We start from the raw sequence: 21789 nt of genomic DNA on the forward strand, positions 1-21789 counted from the left end.
CTTATAATTTTTCTTCTTCATCATCTTTATTGTGACATATCCTTTGATTTCTAAGCTTAATGTTGCATCTACAGTTCAAACACCATGTGTCTCCACTTTTGCTGTTATTGAATAAAAAGGGCAAGAGTGACTCCTTAAAAAGGTGGTTATTACGCCTTCATAAGATGTGAAAAATTAAAACAAACTTAATTTTAGTGTTTGGTCAAAACATAGGTCTCTTGTTCTTCTTTATTCAATCAGAGTTATACTCGCAGATGACCGCCAGTCTGTAGAGCTTTAACCTCACATGGGGATAGGGCAGTCATTCTGTCCCTCTCCAAATGCCTTTATATTTGGTTATTTATCAACCGTAAAGGATCTATGCACAATTTTATGCTTGAAATTCTCTTCTGGGCATATGCTCTTGTGCCAAAGGTTATATAATTACATCATTGCTCTTCAGTCTCTATTCCATTTGGCTATTTGACTTTTGAACACTGAATCTAGTTTGCCTGGTTATTGCTGCTCATCTCTTGGACTTATTAATGCTAATCTTCTGCTGCCAAAGTGGTCTGATTATAATTGGTTTGCTCTTGATTTCCATTATTTGTCTGGGGGTAGGGGCCTGTGATGCAGTGACAGGGAGGGGCAGGGTAGTTTCTTCTGTGGAGTAGGAGCGGGGCACCTAGATACTGCCCCGCCTAGTTGTCTTCCCTATTTTTTGAGCAAATGATTCACTTAGTTCTAGTGTGTAAGACATGTAAACTCTCAAATGGAATCGCTCTGTTTAGTTTTGTATTGGGCCAATCAAAACCATGAATAGTTAACTTTATGTTAGTCATTTTTCTTTATTTAGTTGCATTTAGGGTTATGTTCAAATTATATTCAATTAACTTTTGTTAAAATTACATCATAGTTGTACACTATACTAGTCGCTAATCCGTGCGATGCACGGAAAAGGTGTTAAGTATAATATATGATTTAATTTCTTTGATGAACATATATGATTAAATCTTGATTTATTTTAATACAATCAAATAAATTGAATTTGTAAATAACACTATATAGCTAAAATATATATATTAACAGTTATATGTTATAGGACAAAGAAAACATAAAGTGGATTTCATCTTCAAAATCAAATAAGGTGGTCCTGCAATATGAACAACTTGGATTTCATATTCTTCTTCTTTTTTTATTTTATTTTTATTTTTATTTTTATTTTTTATTTTATGAAAAGATGGGATTTGCTCTTCTTACACTCTAGAATCAAGAATTAGATAGTCATAAAAATAAACTAATTAAGAAATTCAAAAACCGGAAATCAAAACCAATGTAGGAGTGGAAAAATTAATAAGCAATTGGAATCTTACGAAGGAATTGAAGGTTGATGGTAGGGGATTTGGGAAGCTCGCGCTGATTTTTTTTTCATAGTCCTCTCTGATCTTTTGTGTTTGCATTTTGAGAAGAAAAAACACACACACACAATTTTTATAAACTCCATTATGCAAGAGCTTGGAAAACCCATTAAAAATTAAAAATAAAGTTCTGCTAGACTCCTTTCATACCCAACAAAAGCTAACACACAAAAGCGTTGGAATAACGTTGCTCTCAAAGAAGCTTGGCTCACTCCATTGGGCCATAATCATCTGCAACAACCTTGCCATCAAAAATCACGATGAAATTTTTTATTACCTTTAGCCTTGAAATAACGTTGCTTCCTATGAAACTCTTTAGGGTTTTGTTCTTCTCTTCCTAAACGTAGGATTATAAGTCAGAGATAAAATAAGAGGTTGCGAGAGATTGGCTGAATTGGTAAGATTGGAGAGTGGAGTGGAGATGGAGCCAGGGAGAAGAGGAGTCAGGTATAATTTTTTTTATTTTTTTATTTTTAGAGAATTTAGTCAACTATAAAATCGTAATATAATATTTATTAATTAATTATAATATTTATTTAAGTAATGCTGACGTGGAAAATTATGGAGAGATCAAAGGCTTCGGTTATATATATATATATATTGATTAATGTTTAATCCTACAGTTAGATTATGTGTATACATGCCATCATATTCATTGATAATTAAACATGATAGGTATTAAAAATGCATATAATCCAATGTTAGGTTTGGATATACTAATTAGTTCATTTAGTCAACTCGAAATTGGATCGATCGAATTTGTTGGCAACCCTAGGGAAGACATTGAATGTGTCAGTAAGACTAGTAATATAATTAAGAAATAGACTAGTAATATAAGAAATTACACGTATTTTAAAAATATATATTTTTTTTAAAAAAAGGTGAATAGCAAAAGCCCTAAGAGTAAATAAATATTATAAATGTTAGTAAATGAAAGTGATTCACACCACAGATACACCCTTATGCATTTGATCATACCCACAAAAATATGGGTTGTTTCATAATAGGATGCCATTGTTTAGTGAAGGGTTGTAACTTGTAATCCTTGAGAGAGACTTAATCCTTCACTAGGCCTAGGATTATGACTTTAATGGAAGGAAGGGCACTTCTATAAATAGGAAGGATCTTAGAGCATTGATACCAATTCTCAGTCCCCTACCAACTTCCTTTCGTATGTGATCATCAGTGTCATGATGAATCGGTATCTTTAATTGTCTGGATGTCTACACATGCATGTGATTGCTATTGTAGAAACCATTGGGCTCAAAATTAGAATGGTGCTGGCAAAACATGGTTTTTTTTTTTTTTTTTGGTAAAACAAAAGTAATCATTTGGATCATAGACAAGAGTCTATCGATTGTTCTCGGTATGAAAGCAAGCGAAAAGACGTGTTCACAAAATGAGGCTGAACTAGAAGAAAAAAAAAGAAAAAGAAAAGAAAAGAAAGGGTCCCCTGTGTTTAATCAGTTGGTAGCCTCATGTGTGCAATGACAAATACCTGACTTGATGCTTGTCGTGAAGTTGGATCAATTAATAGATTTTGGCCTAATTCTGAAGGGGCACATTGGTAGACGATGAAACAGATATTCAAATGTCTGCAAAGCCCCCAAAGTATGAAATTATGTTTTGGATTAAGAAATCTAGAGATACTAGGTAGACTGAAGTAGATTTTTGTAGAAAATGGTAAGTATTCCCATTTGGTGGATTGGCAGTTTCTTGGTTAAGCAAGAAATAGAGTTGTGTTGCGAAATATATAATGAAAATTGAGTATATAGCTTGCAACGTTGATTTGTGTTTCTTGGTTATGTTTCTTGCAAGTATTAATGAAAATTATGTTTCTTGGTTAATACAACAGTAGGGCAAATATTAAAACCATAATATGATATCATGTTATGGTGTGTGCTCAAGTGAGAAATGTTAGTAAATAAGGATGATCACACACCATTAACACAATACACCCTATAATGTATTTTATAATCCTTGACCCTGAGAGAGACACAACCCTTTACTAGGGTTTAATTTTGACTTTTCATGAAAGTATGTAAACACTTCTATAATAGGAGTGATCTTAGAACATTCAGACCAATTCTTATTCAACTCAAACTTTTCTCGGTATGTACACCACACCAACCACTCTTGCCGGATCATCTTTCTGTGTCTTGGACCAATAGAGAAGGGAAAAAAACTTGTGCATTTACACACACTTGAGTCTTTATAATTGATTTAAAATCATGTGTAATATACGGTGCAAAATAAACACATCCATTAAAGAAATATATATATACACAACATTTGAAAAGGCCAACTGCCAAGTAGCCCTATTACTCGAGAATGATTCAAGACCACTAGAGATGTACACGCCACCTTTGAAGAGGATCAAGATTTCTTTGTAAAGAAAGAAAATCAGACAGGAACATTCCGCGGATTGATTATATTAGTGCAGGCCAAGATAGTATACGACTTGTGCAGATGTGATCTATAACATGGCTAGGATACGTGTTTGAATTGGTGTCCTAATGGGGCCCTTTATGTTTTATATGATTTTCCAGCTTTTGACTAACCATAAAGTTCTTTGAACGCACAATTTCTTCAAATTGTCGTTATATATATATATATAAATTATTTTTCCATGTGAATTTAATATCTTTTTACAAGCCATGTATATATTTAAAAATACCGTATAGTTGTGTATTTTTAATTTTCAATAAGCACATTTTTGGAAATAGACACTTTTTTTTATTCAATAGGCACATTTTCGGTCAATAGACATCTTTTGATAAATCCAATATAAAGGGTTATAACATTTCAATAGGCACTTTTTGATATATCCAATTTGAAGGATCATGACTTTTTTTCTTTTTTTTTTTTGGATAGGTGGATTATGACTTTTCAATAGACACTTTTTGGTGTATATATTACAACCTATCTTACATATACCTATGTATATAACACGAATTAAACTAGAGACGCAATATTCAGTCTCTTATTCATTTCCATAAAAAACTAATAAATAATACAACATTTCTTTCTTTTGCCTAACTAATTAAACTTTGTGTTATTTCTTTCAATATCATATATATATATATATATATATATATATATATGTATGTATGTATGTATTTAATTTCATGCATTTTTGCTGACTTCTCCAACTTTTTTTTTCCTTCTTGAAACTCATCCTCTACCCTATTTCCATGCATTGCACGGGTTAGTAACCAGTAAACGTTTTGACTTTTTGTACGTTAATCACTCCTTATTGTGCCACGTGGCTATATAAATTTATGCTAGGTATATATTTAAAAATATTGAATAGTTGTGCCTTTCATTTTTCAATGGGCACATTTTTGGTCAATAAACACTTTTTTCATTCAATAGGCACATTTTGGTATATCTAATATGAATGGTTATAAAGTTTCAATAGACACCTTTTGGTATATCCAATTTAAAGGGTTATAACATTTCAATAGACACATTTTGGTATATATTAGAACCTATCTTATATATACCTATATATACAATACAAATTAAACTAGAGACACAATATTCTATTTCTTATTCCTTCCCACAAAAAACTAATAAATGAAAAAACATTGCTTTCTTCTACCTAACTAATAAAACTTTGTGCTATTTCTTTCAATGTCTTTTTTTAATTTTTTAATTTTTTAATTTTTTTATTTTGTGCATTTTTGCTTACTACTCCAACTCAAAAATATTGATTTTTTTTCCTTGAAACTCATTCAATAGTTATTAACGTGTATCGCACAGGTTAGCAACTACTTCACTTATAAAGCAATTATTCTCCAAGGAATTGTCTTCTTCCACCAATCAAGCTTTCTGTTATAGTTTAGTTGCCAGAGCCAGAGGAGCACCCTGCCTGTACTCTCCTTGTCATATTTCTGTTCTTCTCTGTCCATGTGCATTGCATGTGTCATTTTCTAGGGGAAAAAAGGAGCATGGATAATAGAATTGACAATTAAGCACCGAAAAATAAGTTCATATGGATTTTATAAACCTTTGTCCGTCGGTGACTATATGGTTGATAGTATAAGGTCCAACGCACAATATCAGACATTCTAAAACAGAGATATTCTTATTATTTTTTTTTTAAAAAAAATAATAATAAAACCCAGAGTTTGCCTCTAGGATCCCACACTAGAAACAAATTCACCAAACGTGGAACCGTGACTTTTTTCTTCTTTTGAAATTTTAACATTTCATGGAAAAAATATGCTTACTATGAGTTATGGTTTTTTATCCTTAGCTTTGATGTTTATGGATGTTTACACGTCTAGATCCATATATTTATAGAGGTTTACACGTGTAGATTCATAGAGTGACAATCTATACGTTGTTAATACTTAATAATATTATAACATATAGAGATACCACTTGATCCAAAATGTTTAAATTTATGAATTTAGGCTTACTATATTATATTAATAACTCACTCTTTTCATTATATATTATTCAATATGAAATTTTACTCACATTATATGGCAAACAAATAAATCGTTCTCGCTCCCTTTTGCTTATGTGGTTTTCTTACACCAGTGTGTCATCTACGAGCCTTGCATAAGCCATCAATGGAAGTTACATGTCAACACTGCACACTTATCTATGGGAATCTAGTCCACACATCTATATTCAATGGAGCCTCACACCTCACCATGATCTAGCACCATTAACAATACTCTTTTGTGGGCCTTTTTCCAAGATCATTTTTGTGGGCCCTAGAGGCTTGCCCTGTCCTCAATCCAATTGTGGAAAGAATCTTAAACACCTTGCCACCTTTGCTATACAGCACCACAAGTTTTGATACTAGTTGTTGGGGAGATAACACCTTTGTGAGACTCCAATTGAGTTTCTACCAAAAAAAGACTCTAATTGAGAGGTTAATATAACATATGAGAACGCTACTTGACCTAAAAAGCTTAAGCTTATAGGTTTGGTCCCGATTATGTTATACCAATCACTCACTCTTATTATTATTATTTAATGCAAAATTTTATTCACATGTGTCTACCCAATATGTTCTTTAGATTTCTTGTTCAATTTCTTCTTGATAATTTATCGATTTGTTTGTTCATGCCTTTCTTCTTTAACGTCACAATTGCATGAATCTTTTTAGAGTCACAATTGCATGAACTTTATAACATAATTAGTAATATTTGTGATATGTTTTATTTAAAAAATGGATATTAACAATACTAAATCTGAAAATAATTTTGAGCAAGTTAAATCTGCAGGTTTTGAGGATTTTGAGACATCTCAAACTATAAGTGAGCAAGTTAAATATGAGAGTTCAGTTTCAAACAAGTTTGCAAGTTTTAAGAATTCTGAGATATCTCAAATTAAAAGTGAGCAAGTTCAATCTGAAAGTTCAGTAAACGTGGGAGCAGTTTCAAACAAATTATCCAACACCAAGAAGTCTTTCACATTAAGATTTAAGAGGTTTAAAGAAGACCTAGCTAGTTGCATGCAAGTGAACTGAATTTCCTCTCTAAGCAAACTTGTAAGATGCTTAAACAAAAAAAAGAGATTATTATTATTATTTTTGATAATAAAAACAGTAAGCATTGGAAGGAGGGCTTGAACCTCTGACCTCGTGGTTAACAGCCACACACTCTAACCAATTGAGTTTTAACCATAGTTGTTAGTATTATATGATATGCAATACATATTTTATTGTATACATTCGTATAGGTTTAAAATGAGTTTTTTTTTTTTTTTTTTTGGGTTAAAATTTATGATTTTACTTGATTTAAACAAGTTGTTAGACTTTTTTAACACAAAATTATTGGGAAACTAAATTGAGTCTAATAAAATAGCTAGTCCACGAGTTTATTTTCCTCCCTTCTCTTTTTCCTACAAAATTTAGACTATACTCATAACATTCACTTTTATATTGACAAATTTATTTTCTATGCTATTAATAATGTTTTAGATGAAAATGTAATTATTTTTTATTTTGTTATTATTATTATGAGTCTAAAAAGCTAGAATGCCAAGAAAAAATACAAAGAAAAAATTATTAGAAAAAAAAATATTGATAATAATGAAGAAAATGTCCATGAAAAAATAATTTTGCAAGATGCTGAACATGATGATAACATTGACTTAGATGATTTTTTTTTTTTTTTTTTGAGAAGAAGATGAAGTTGATTAGCTAAGATGATGAAAAGTTCTTATTATTTTGTTTCATATATTAGGTATTATCACTTTTGAGTTTAATCAATTTGAACATGCATGTTATACACATAAGTTGATTTGATTTATTTAGTTAGTTTTGTTAAATTTTATTGCATAAGTAATGATTATATTGGTCATTAGTTGAATATATTTCGAATTTATAATGAATATACCTTTATATATATATATAATTATTTTATAATTTTATTAGATGTTTGTATATCTTACGATACACGATTCGATACGATACACAATATAGAAAAATAAAAAATCGATTCACAAATCACAATACAATTCACGATTTAACAACTATGGCTTTAACAATGCAAGAGTAAAATTAGAACAACTGTGAGGAGGAAGAAGAAGATAAAAGAGATTGAGAGAAAGGATAAGAGAGAGAAAACGAAAATTTTCTATATTTCTTGCATAAATGAATTATACTTTGTATTGACTATTTATAGCCGTCGATTACAAAGTATCTCGCAGATAGATTAAAAGGTCTAATCTAAGAAACTTTGGACTGAAACATAATCCAATAATGAATTCAAGATTCTGTAAGAAACTTTTGCTTAGACTTGTAAGATGCTTAAACAAGAAATAAGAGATTATGTTTGTTTGATGTGACTATGTTGGTGTTTCATTGGATAGCTTGTAAAATGTCATATTATAAAATGTTTTATTGGAATATTGAGTGTCTAGTTCTTCACTATATACACAAGCTTTTCTTTTCAAGTATATTTCTTATTTTAGCTAGTAGTATGCTCATGTGATGCATGATTTAATTAAAAATTATATGCACATAAAAATTAATTATATATAAATAAAAGAAAATATTTTAATATATAGTTTCACTTAAATAATTTATGTATTTTAATAATTAATGAACCTCATGTCAAAAATACATTAATTTTATGATGTGCACTATATATAGCCACTTGATATAAGCATGAGTTGTAGTGTGTAAATTATACTATATTAAAATATAAATTCTGATATATGATCAAAATAATTAAAATAATATTAAATTTAATATAAATTACATTAAACTTTTGTTAATAGAATTTTAGTTGGAGCATAATTTATATCTCTTGAAACTTGGATAATAAGGTTACCCAGGGTAACTAACTATCCTAATAGTAATAAATTACTTGTTTATTGAGTTAATGATTAATGAGATTGTAGCCACTTATTGCAATTCGCAAAGAGAAGATAGTCACTTGGTGCAACCACAACTTCAACAACCTAACTTTAATTATATAGAAAAATTTATGAAATATGAAGGCATGATGATGTCAATGTGGTCATTCATTTTTAAAATTGCCTTTAACTCCCTAAAAGCTTATATAATTTTGTTTTGTTTTGTTTTTTTCCCCCTTTACCTTAATTTTTAATGTGAAAAAAGAATGCAAAAATTTATTATAAAAAAAACCAAAATAAATCTCCTCCTATCTCTTCTCACACTCCTATTTTCTCTCTTCATCTAAAATCTAGAGATGATCAAATGTCATCTAAAATCCAGAGATTATCAAATATCAAACCACAATGTACCAAGCCTGTACATCTAAAATAGTAAAATCTAGAGATTGACATCTAAAATCTTGGATTAATTTCATCTAAAATAGTAAAATCTAGGGATTGACATCTTAAATTTTGGATTAATTTTCATCTAAAATAGTAAAATCTAAATAAATTTATCTTTTTCATCATCACTGTTATGCTAAATCAATTTATCAATTCAAAATCAAATAATGCATATTCTTAATGTTATTGGAACATGTTATACGTAAGTAAAATAAATAGAAAGTAGAAAAAAAAAACATATTCTTAATAAGGAAAATAAATTAAAGAATGCACATGTAAGTAAATAAAATAATGAGAAAAAAAGGAAATGGGTTTACAATTAAAAAGGTTTTTTTATTATTATTTGTTTTGTCTTGTACAAACTAACCAACATTTAGCAAAATTGACTAAATTTAGGCTGAGGAGGATTAATTGGAGTGATGCTTACCAGTTAATTAATAAATGATATGAAATAATTTAGACTGAGGAGGATAGAAGTGATTCTTACTAGTTAATTAAACGATATGAAAACAAATAATTTATTCTCGAATATAAAACTTGTTAAAGAGATGTAGAGTTGTTAAAGAGAACTTTTTTTTGTTTTTATTTTTGTTTTTTTTGGAGGGGAATTGTTAAAGAGAAAAGGTATAAGAAGAAGAAAAAGTAGAATTATTCTCGAATCTAGAATCTGTTGAAGAGAAACAGAGTTTGGTAATCTACTTCTTAAGAATTGTGCTCCATAATTGGCTATTTGTTGACCTGTTCATCCAATTGACTTTCTTTGATGAGCTAAGCTGATAAGACTATCAGTCAAGCAGTTATTGGCACCGGTGGTAGTTCTGGTTGGTTCATTTCCGTTATATTTTTAATAAGTCATGGAAACGAGTGTACTTATTTTATTGGTTAATAATCTAGTTAAATAAAGTTTTTATTAAAAAAAAGTAATTAATAATTTTTTTTCATTTCCCATAAAAGTGATGTCAAAACTTTCCTAAAATAGATTGTTAACCAATAGTTTTAAGACACTCGTTAGCATTTTCTATTTTAATATATGACATTCTAAGATTGGTAGAGTATAACATAGAACACAAAAGTTTGAATAAATAAATTGATTGGTACAGTACAAACTACAAAGTGGAATACAAAAGTTTGAATAAATAAATTGCAGCCACTCCTCGCGTTTTCAAATTAACTATTTTCCAATCTAGTATCTATTATATATATATAAAAAAATAGATTATTAATTAATGTACTTAATTGAGTTAATTCGTAACGAAAAAAAAAAAGGACAAAAAGAAGAAAAAGTTGAATTATTCTCTAATCTAGACACTATTTGAAGAGAAGCAGAGTTATTAATCTAATTTTAAAACTTTTTGTTCCCCATTTGGCTATTGATTTGCTGACATGTTCTTTCCATCGACTTTTTTTGGTGGTGCTTATGAGAGTATCAATACTCTGTATGTTTTGGCAATAATTTTTTTTAGAAAATGATTTTTTTTTTTTTTTTTTTTTTTTTAAAGTATATTTTCTATAAAAATATCTTATTTTTCTATATTTGGTAGTAACCTTAAATAAATTTAAAAATATTCTCTAAAATTCTTTTATTTAGCTTGCTATGAGATGAAGTTATTTTCTAAAAAATTTTAGTAGATAACAATTTCTAAAATTAAGCTATACCTTTTTCTATTAACCAAATATAATTTTCCTTTAACTCATTTTTTTCTAATACAACTAAACACAAAAAACTATATTTAGACAATTTTCAATTAGCACATGTACAGCCAGCCATTAAAATCGCTAAACTACTCCCCGCAATATTGGTAGATTTCCTATTATTATATAGTATCTAACTATAATAACGCATTTACCCGAACCAAAAAAGAAAAAAGAAAAAAAAGAACGCGAGCCCTTTAAAGCCAGACACAATCTCTGAGACCTAGAAAGCCAGAAACACACAGAAGAGAATATCAGGGTGACCAGAATCACTGAGAACACACATAGATCAAGATGGCCAAACAAATGAGCATGACAATTCTTCTTGTTGTTGTTCTAACTGCAGTAGCAGCAGTGGTAAAGGTAACAGAAGCCGCTACTTATGTGGTAGGAGATAGCAGCGGTTGGATCGTTCCTATGAACAATCCAGCCTTTTACACAACCTGGACTTCAGGGAAAAGTTTTTCCGTTGGTGATGTTCTAGGTAAGCTCCTCTACATGTACAAAACCACCTAATTCTACCAGAGCTTTTCATAAATTTTATTGGGTTTTAATTGATTTGGACTCTTTCAATTCATTTGCACTAATTCTATCATCTTAGACACTATAAAGTTTAGCATTGAGCCATTTTATTATGTACCACAAGTTTATAATGATCACTTTTACCTGTGACGGTTCTAGGAATTTTTTCCAAAATATTCCTTAAGAAACATAAATTACACAATCTAATAAAAAAAGAAATTCATATATTGACCAAAAAAAATGCGAATACATAAAATTTATAATTGTCTTCTACGAGTTTTTATATTTTAAAATCATTGTATGATAGTTTCATTATCAATGCTACAAGCTAAATCTCTTGCATAGGAGATGAATCTTGGGTATGTGATTTTCTTATCAAATATTTGTCTATAATTCTAGTAAAAGAATAAACAAAAAACTATAAGTTCATTTGAATATTAATAAAATTATTAATTATTGTTGTTTAGTTTTTTTTATTAATTTGTTTGTCTTTTATAAACTATAATTTGTTATATTGTTGTTTCATTAATTATAAAATTATTAATTGTTGTTTAGCTTAACATAATTTAATTTGTTTGTCTTTTATTATGTATTGGTTAATTAAATTATTAATTATTGTTTATTAGTTGCTTCCCCCAATTAAATATTGGTTAATTAAATTATTGTTTATTAGTTGCACTAGCACACACCCCATGTGCATTTACTTCCCCCAATTTAAATATCCCACCCCAGCCCCATACCCCCCATCCATCCCCCACTCAACAGACAAGCCTTATGGCCCCTAATCACAATAGCCGATCAGATAAATTCACAATCATAAATCATAATACACTAAAAGACAATTAATTGTATCTCACCAACACCAACACCAACACCAACGGATAAAGCCAAAAACAGAGGCAAATATTAATAAAGTTATAAATTAAAGCAATAACCCAATTACAGTTCAAAGAGAAAAAGAGAGAGAAGTTAAGTGTAAAGATGAAATACCTTGAGGTTGAGGGAGTAGGGAGGCCTGAGGCTGAGGGGCGGCGCTGTTGGGCAGCACGTCGAGGTGAGAAAGACCGATCTCCGATCCGATGTGTTTTGCTGTTTTGGAGCTCGAGTTTGAGGCCTGATCTCCGTCCGTTGGTTGTTGTTGTCCGTTGGTTTTTTTTTTTTTTTTTGAGAATCTATGGGTTTGCTACCATAAGTAATTTGTTGAGTTTGCTTTACCCTTTTTTTTTATTTTTTTTTTTAGATTGGGTTTGCTTTACCATCTGTTGTTTAGGATTGATGTTGGACTTTTTTTTTTTTTTCATAGTGGGCTTACTCTGTTACAATTTTTATTTATTTATTTTTATTTTTAGATTTTAGTTCAATTTTTTTTTTTTTTGCTTGAAAGTAGAACAAATAATTTATTTATTTGAGGGTGTTCCTAATTTTTTTTAAAGGGTACACAAATAAATTTTTTTAATTATTATATATAATTTTTTTTTTTCAGGTCAGGGTGTTCTTGGAAATACCCTGGACTGAACGAGACGCTGCTACTGACTTTTACCCTTTAAAAATTAATAGTGATGTATTTTAGTTCCTATAAAAACTTTAAAATGATTGATTTTAATACCTAACAAATTTAAACCAATAGCTTTTAATCCTTTATGTATTTAATAAAGTGATCACTTTAATATTAATTAGGTCTAAAATTTTTCAAAACTAACAAATTTAGTCTTTAAAGTCAACTTAACCCCTAAACAGTTAGTTATTTTTTTTCAACTATTTTAGGGACTAAATTTAAATTGATATTAGGGATCAAATTAGTTAATTTTTATTATTATTTTGCAGTATTTTAGGGATGAGTTTTTATTTATTTATTTCTAGTTTGCGATGAACTCATGATTTATTTATTTATTATTATTTTGCAGTGTTCAACTTCATGAGTAATGTACACGACGTTGCCACAGTAAGCAGAGCCGATTATGATGCCTGCGCCGTCGACAATACTCTAACCCGTGAAACCACAGGACCATATAACTACACCATCAATTCCACTGGCACCCACTACATCATCTGCACCGTCGCAAATGGTGGTCACTGTTTGGGTGGACAAAAGTTGAGCATTAGCGTCGGGAACTCCACAAGCGGCACTTCACCGGCATCATCTCCTACAGGATCCCCTACTCCTTCTGGATCCCCTACTTCTCCTACTCCTACTGGATCCCCTACTTCACCTTCTGGATCCCCTACTTCACCTTCTGATTCACCGTCATCAACAGAAACACCAGCCGGCAGCTCATCAGCCTCATCTCTTGCAGCTACTTTACCTCTTGTTTTCATGACCATTGCCTTGGCTTTCTTTTATTAGTTTTACGTTAGTTTAATTTCTGGCTTGTGTCTCATGTATTAATTAAACTCAGCTTTATTGTTGTGTGGCTGTTGATAGACCATTAGTTTGATGACATTTGAGCTGTATTTGAATAAATCGCTTTGAGAAGTACATTTATGACTGTTATTACAGAAATCTGAATTAAGGAGTTTGATCATGGAACATAGAGCTTATATTGTTTTACGAGTTATTTTAGGACCACAAATTTAGTCACACTCTTTTCCATATCTATCTATGTAACAAAAAATAGGTTATTAATTAATATACTTAATTAAGTTAATTCGTTACAATAAAAAGGAAAAGTTGAATTATTCTTGAATCTAGAAACTATTTGAAGAGAAGCAGAATTTTTAATCTAATCATAAATATATATTTATAAGTACAAGTTACACTCCTTTCAAACTGTAAATTTCTAAAAGACTTAACGGTTAAAAAAATAACACTACTCCTTGATGGCAAGAACGAAGTTATAATTTTTTCTCCCAATTTGGTCGATTATGTAATCTTTTCAACCTATATTGTTTTTGAGTTTCTTTTTTTAAATACAAATTTGAATATGGTTTATTTTTTTCTTTTTTTTATAATGAATCTGCTTACGTTGATGAATGAGGGGTCACTGTTTTCGAACACAAATTAATACGACATCATTTTATTGAAAAGGAAGTTGAAGAACTACTAAAGTGTAATTTCAATGAAGAGGATTAATGAAGCATAGAAGTAATAGTAACACAAACCCTGAAGTTTTGTTTAGAGAAAATTGTACAATTCTTTAGTTTTTTTTTTTTTTTGAAATAAAATTAATTATCGTTTCTTGAAATTAAAAAAAGAAAAGAAAAGAAAAGAAAAATAAGAAGAAGTGGTGGCGTGTCCTTTAAATGAGGAGAACTTTAGAAAGCAGTAGATAAAGAGAGAGGAAAAAAATGCAATTAATTAGGTTAGGATGTCAAAAGTAATAGACATTTAGAGATCCATTTTTTAACTGCTGGATCTCTTTGAAATGTAATCTCTAAAAAACGTGTAATTTTAGAAAATTTATATTACCTGGTGTAATTTTAAGTAATTTTACATTACCCAATAATTTGTTATTAAATTCATATTTTCAAAATCTCTTTGTTAAATTACATGTTCTATATGTTTTTAATAAGCATGTATATTTTTATACCAATTAGATGTTATTTACTATTCGATTCATAAACTCATATTTTATGCAATATTTTAAATTACAAAAACTTGAACTTAAACAATTTATTACATGGCTATTGATTTTTTATTGCTTTAAAATTTTGCAAACATGAAGAATATATAAAGATAATTTAATTCAACAGTGGATTTATCAAAATTCGCATCCAATTAAAATAATATTGAATGATGTAGCATTACTTAAAGTTACATCTAGTATAACTTTAACTCAACTCATATATATATATATATATATATATTACACAAATCCATATATTTTATTACTATAATCATTATTATTTTATTTTATTCTATGGGAATCATCATTATTATATTATGGTGATATAGTTACATACTCACATCTCATAAACAAAGTCTCCCTCTTCTATTAATCTTTTTTTTTTTTTTTTTTTTTTGGTAAGGCAAGTTTTTACCTTATTTATTTAAAAGTTTCTGATTTTGTAATTGTGTAGATGCATTAATCACAGCTTGCCTCCAAAATAGTGTAGCTAAATCTATATAGCTATTTTAGCTACACCAAAACACAAAAAAAGAGAATTGTAGCAGTGGAGCTAAAGCTAAAAATTTTAGCTTCTCAACTACAGTGCACATCTATCTTTAGATGTGCACTGTAGTTCAAAGGTAAAAAAAAAAAAAAATTATTACACTTCTCTCTCTTCTTTCATTAAACAAACATTTCCTATTTTCTTTCTCTCTCTCTCTCTGGCTTTTCTTCTTTTTCGTCTTTCTTCCTCAAAATTTTTTTTTTCTCTCTAGCTCACTGGCCATCTCCCTTAACTTGCCGGCCAGCTCCTTTATCGCTGATCTGTTCCGTCAACCCACCCCAAGCCCCATCGCCGATCTCCCTATTGCCAAGTCAACCCGGTTCCCAAGTACCCAGATGGGATACTGTTGTTTTCTCAGTTGGCAAGCTGGTTTTGATGGGTGGGTGGGACCCAGCGAGTTACAACTCGGTCACCGATGTGTTCGTCTACTACTTCACGACTTGTCGTTGGAGACGCAGCAATGACATGCTATCTAAGCGCTCATTTTTCACTATTGGAGCCTTTTCGGTTCGGGATTACATAGCGGGCGGGCACCATGAGAATAAGAACGCATTGGAATCAGCGTGGGTTTATGATCTGAGGAAGGGCGAGTGGGCCGAGTTGACTTGGATGAGTCAGGAATGGGACGAGTGCGAAGGGGTGGTGATTGGGTGGTGGTTTTTTCTTTCCTGCTGTGGGCTGTTGGTGGTGGTGGTGGTGGTGGATGATTATGCTGTGCTATGCTGGTGTATTTTTTATTTTAGTTTATTTTTTTTTCAATTGATGTTTTTATTATTATTTTAATGAGTTATTTGTATTATTTTAATCAAATAGCTAAAAATATAGCTCCATTGCTATGGGGTGTGAAGAGGTAAAATAGATAAAGTGATTTTTGTAGGTGCCAAATAACTATATTTTTTTCTCCACTACTATGGATGCTAATGTAGTTATCAATATTTTGCTATAATGATTAATGTAGGATTTCCTAAACCTTTTACTCTCCAACCTCTCTCTCATGCATTCCATTCCCCTCTCAACTTCGACTGTGTCTCCATTCTCTTTCTTTCTCTTTGGAAAACACTTTCTTTCTCTCTCTCTATATATATATATATATATATATATATATATAAATCCTTCAATAGTTAAATTTCCTAAAATACAGTTATTCTCAAATTTTGTTTCCATGCTCACGATTTTTTAAAACCCCAAGCCAATAGAAGAAACCTGTTGCTCTTGTGAGCTTTCATTGTAGCCAGTGGCTATCCATCAAACATTAAGTGGCCTTGACATGTATGAGTTCAAGCTATCCTTTGCTACTTTCAAAAATTGAGTTCTTCACTTACAAATCGGTAGAGTTAAGATAGTGAGATCCTTTGTTTTGCTATTTTCTTTTATAGGTTATGTTATTGTGTATATCGATTTCCAAATTAAAAGATACTTGAAGTCTAGAACAGAGAAATTGATAATTGTTTATTGTATTGAAAAAGTCTCATTGTTATTGTCCTTTTGAAGTTTGTTTAATCTTAGCATATGGCTTGAGTAAGCTGGTCTTTTCCAAATAAACAAAAGCTAAACTTGCTGTAAATCTTAAATTGGATTATAGGAATCAAACAATTGTTGTCTAGGATGGAGGAGATTTAGTTAATGGCAATTAAATATGCAGAGGAAAAACAAAACAACTATTCAATCCTCATTCTTTAGACTCCAAAGCTTCTTTCTTGAGTAAACCTCTTGATATTTCAATAAAAAAATACATATTGACTTTTTCCTACAATAAATTGAGTTTTGGTTTAATGGTTCATTAAGGTTTTTTTTTTTTTTTTTTAATATTAAATTTCTGTATTTTTTTTATCATTTTGTTTAGCTTGAAATGTGTGCAATTTATAATTGTCAATTACTTATTATAATGAACTTATTACTAATAAAGTTCTATGACAATTATACTATAATATATATACAATATTATCCAAAATTGTTTCACATAAAACGTTACAATATAATCTATGAATCGCAGCAACTTATTAGTTTTTTTTTTTTAAATTTTTTCCCTATTTTGCTATTTGCTATTGATTTTTGCTGGACTGTTCTTCCCATTGACTTTTTTTTGGTGATGCTGATGAGAGTATCGGTCATGCAGTGACATTTCCATTGGCTCTAATTCTAACATGTGCAGCGAGCCATTAAAATCGCTCAACTACTCCCAACAAGATTGGTAGATTTCCTATTGTTATATAGTACTATATAACAATAAGAACACCAGGCATTTAGAGACACACAGAATCTCTGAGACCCAGAAAGCCAAATACACACAGAAGAGAGTATCAGGGCGACCAGAATCACTGAGAACACAAAGATGGCTAATCCAATGAGCATGACAATTCTTGTTGTTGTTGTTCTAACTGCACTAGCAGCAGTGGTACAAGTAACAGAAGCTGTTAATTATGTGGTAGGAGATACTACCGGTTGGGCCGTTCCTTCCTCTTCAACCTTTTACACAACCTGGGTTAACGGGAAAAACTTTTCTCTTGGTGATGTTCTAGGTAAGCTCCCCTACATGTTCAAAACCCCAAATTCTACTAGAGCTTTTCATAAATTTTATTGCGTTTTAATTGATCTTGGACTCTTTCAATTCATTTGCACTAGTTCTATAATCTTCGACACTATAAACTCTAGCATCGAGCAATTTTAGTACCACAAGTTTATGACGATCACTTTTACCCCTAAAAAATTAATAGTGATGTTTTTTAATTAGTTCCTATGAAAACTCTAAAATAATTGATTTTAACACCTATCAAATTTAAACTGATCGCTTTATTATCCTTGATATATCTAATAAAGTGATCACTTTAAATTTAGAGAATAAAATCGATTATAGGTTAAACTTTATAGGGATGATTTTATTTATTTAATTTTTTGCAGAGTTCAACTTCATGACTGGCCAACATGACGTAGCCACAGTAAACAAAATCGCTTATGACGCCTGCTCCATCGCCAATACTATCACCACTGTAAACACAGGACCATATAACTACACCATAAATTCCACTGGCACCCACTACTTCATCTGCACCTTCTCAAGCGGTGGTCACTGTAGTGGTGGACAAAAGTTGGCCATTAGCGTCGGGAGCTCCACAAGCGCCGCTTCACCAGGATCACCCCCTACTACACCTTCTTCTTCACCACCACCACCAGCCGGCAGCTCCGCCTCATCTCTTGCAGCTACCTTGCCTCTTGTTTTCATGACTATTGCCTTAGCTTTCTTTTATTAGTTTTATATTTGTTTAATTTCTTGCTTTTGTCCCGTGTAGTAATTAAACTCAGCTTTATTATTATGTGGCTATTTTTTCTTTTTTATTGAGAGATATTATGTTGCTGTTGATGACCATTAGTTTGATGAAATTATTGAGAGATATTATGTGGCTGTTAATAGACCATTAGTTTGATGATAATTGTGCTGTATTTGAATAAATCTTTTTGAGAAGTTCATTTGTGACTGTTACAAAAATCTGAATTAAGCGTACTTTCAGATTACCATAAATATATATTCTCACATTTCATATAAATAGTGAGTCATATTAATTAAATTTATGGTGAGATTTACCATTCATGTCAGAGAAAAAATTATATATTTATATAGTAGTCCGAAAATATCTAATAATTTTTCGTTTGACGAAGGACCAATCAACTCATGTTTGCTAAGATATTTAGAGCTGTTTGGTAGAAAATTTTGAATAATGTCGTTTGTAGTTTTTTGATATATATGTGGATGAAAAAGTGTGTGAAAAAAATGTATAATATTGTTTAAAAATTAAAAATAAGTTATTTAATAACTCTACCGAATGGCCTTAGGCCCACAAATTTAGCCGACATACTGTGATATTTTGCCACTCTTACGTTGATTTATCACTTTTAATTGTTTTAAAAATAGAACACTAATCTGATCGGTTATCATTAAAAACCGAAAATTAAAGAAAAAGCAAGGAAAAAACGAAAGCCGCTGGTTCAGCTTAAACAACCGGGAACAGCTACGGTTAAACCGGTTCTTGTATCCGAAGAATAATAAGAAGTACAAACTTCTTAGATTTGCACAGAAATAGTGAAATGAGATTGGGAAAAATCTCAGATTAGTGGGTGAAAATAAAATAAAAGAGATACTTGTAATGGATGGTTGAGAATCAAGCTTTGTTTTCATTAAGTCGGCATCAACTACAATGACAGCGGCAACGGAAAATTTGACTTGGAGCTCGTCGATCTGGGCATGGACATGGACTCATGGAGGTCAACGTCGCCGTCTAGATCTTTAAGTTGCAGGCTTGCAGCTGTTGGCTACACCGTTGCCGATTGTAAAGAGGTTTCTTACTTTCTCTTTCTCTATGATGGGTGGTGACTATTGTTTTGTTTTTGATTTAAATATATTTTATTTTGGGTTTACTTTACCCCTGTTACTTTTTTTAATTGAAACCTCTTTCGTTTGAATGAGAAATTACTATATCATTTAATGGCTAAATAAAAAATAGAGATTAAAATTCATTATTACTTTCTATTATGTATGGTTTTAAAAACCGGTATGGTGGAAGAATCAGAATAGGAAGTGTTTATCGATTTTATGGTCCAACGGGAGTTCGATCGGTGGTCGAACTAATAATGTCATAAATAATAAATAAATAATAATTATTAATAAAAATAAATAAATAAATAAATTTATAACTAGTTATTTTAACTAAAAAATTAAATATTAACTTACCAACTTTTGGACATCACTTAACAAAATTAAAAAAAAAAAAAAAAAACATAAAAAGGTAAAATGTAACAATTACTAACCATTTTTAGTTATTTTTTAATTTGTCAAATAACAAAAGGTAAGTCACCAACAGGTAACAATATCATTGCCCATTTGATATTTTTTCCCACCTATCCTCCACTTACACGTGTATATCACATCCACCACACATTTTGAAACTCTACTATTATCCACACGTTTTAATGGCTTATTCAAACTTTCAAACAACAAGACTGAGGTCTGAACTTAGTTGCTTTCCTATGCTACTTTTTTCTAATTTTTCATTTCCCTCTTCAATATTCTCTCCCTCTCTCTGTCTCTCGTCCGCATGGGTATGTGCAAGTGCAATGCAACTCAGTGGCGGAGCCAAGAAGTTTTATTTGGGGGGGTCACAATTAACATAAACTATATATTTAAACAACAAAAAACTCAAGAAGAAGAAAAAAATTTGTATCATTATCATTATATTTAAAATGCTTTGAAGAATTTATTTTATATTTCATGTTTCTATTTATTTATTTATCTAGATGTAAAAGAATACTATGTCATTGTATATTGTTTACCCTATAATTTATAAGTTATCTAAATATTAAATAAAACACAGCTTTTTTTAACAATTTGCTGGCAGCCAAGTATTGTAATTAAATCAATTATAAATTATAGATATGTGGTTAAAACGATTGAAAATTACATGGAATTAAAAAAAAAAAAATTTGGAAAGATATTATTACATTTTACACCAAAAAAAAAAAAAAAAAACACTAATGCTATTCACAACCTAATACACACACACATATATATATCATCACTCTTGACATATATTATGAGAAGATTATTACTTAATTATTTGTTGACTATGCTTACACTAAAAAGTATTTAGAAATTTAATAATAAATAAAGGGGGCCAAGTTGTATTTTCCAATTAGCTACTTGTATATATAATTACATCATATATTATAATAGATATTTTTCAAAATATTTGGGGGGGCCTAGGCCCCCTCTAGTCCCTTTGATCCTCCGCCACTGATGCAACTGTGCAAGAGCAACAACAAAGGCTGAAGCAAAAAGATCAAATCATTGTAAATTTGCTTCATTTTTGGGCTCTTTCCTCAATACAAAGATGGGAGATCTTATGTTTTTGAGGTCACTGTTGGTGTCTTAGGCTTCACCACTTCAAGCTTGAGAGTATTTTCAAAATCAAAATCTCTCATCTCAAATTTGAAACAAAGTCTCTCTCTCTCTCTCTCTTTTTTTTTTTTTTTCACAGCATCTGAAGTTTTAATGGAGAACTGCTAAAAACTGGTTTAACCGTACCGGTTTCCAGTTTTTAACGGTTTTTCTTCTATTTTCGGTTCTTAACAATAACCAGACCGGATTAGTGTCAAATTCTCGGTTGAACCGGCTGGTCCAGTTTTTAAAACTATGCTATTATATATTTAAAATAAAAGCACACCTCTGATAAAAAAAAAAGGTGTAAATGCACTTTAGTTCCTACATTTTGGCTTTTTCCCATTTTGGTCCCTACATTTTAATTTTACC

The 21789-nt window shown here is 30.4% G+C and overlaps 2 protein-coding genes across 2 annotated transcripts; both read left to right on the plus strand.

The window, feature by feature from the left end:
• The first annotated feature begins 11100 nt into the window (after positions 1–11100).
• On the plus strand, positions 11101–13840 carry LOC126715414 (umecyanin-like). The gene is made up of 2 exons (XM_050416007.1): positions 11101–11343; positions 13286–13840. Exons 1-2 carry the CDS (start codon positions 11154–11156, stop codon positions 13723–13725), a joined length of 630 nt encoding a protein of 209 aa, XP_050271964.1. The 5' UTR covers positions 11101–11153; the 3' UTR covers positions 13726–13840.
• Positions 13841–17698: 3858 nt separating this feature from the next.
• LOC126715415 (umecyanin-like) lies at positions 17699–18956 on the plus strand. The gene is made up of 2 exons (XM_050416008.1): positions 17699–18010; positions 18390–18956. The coding sequence occupies exons 1-2, from the start codon at positions 17824–17826 to the stop codon at positions 18737–18739; spliced, it is 537 nt and encodes a 178-aa protein (XP_050271965.1). The 5' UTR covers positions 17699–17823; the 3' UTR covers positions 18740–18956.
• Positions 18957–21789: the final 2833 nt, after the last annotated feature.

This window comes from Quercus robur, chromosome 2, assembly GCF_932294415.1.
Source record: "Quercus robur chromosome 2, dhQueRobu3.1, whole genome shotgun sequence".
NCBI lineage: Eukaryota > Viridiplantae > Streptophyta > Magnoliopsida > Fagales > Fagaceae > Quercus > Quercus robur.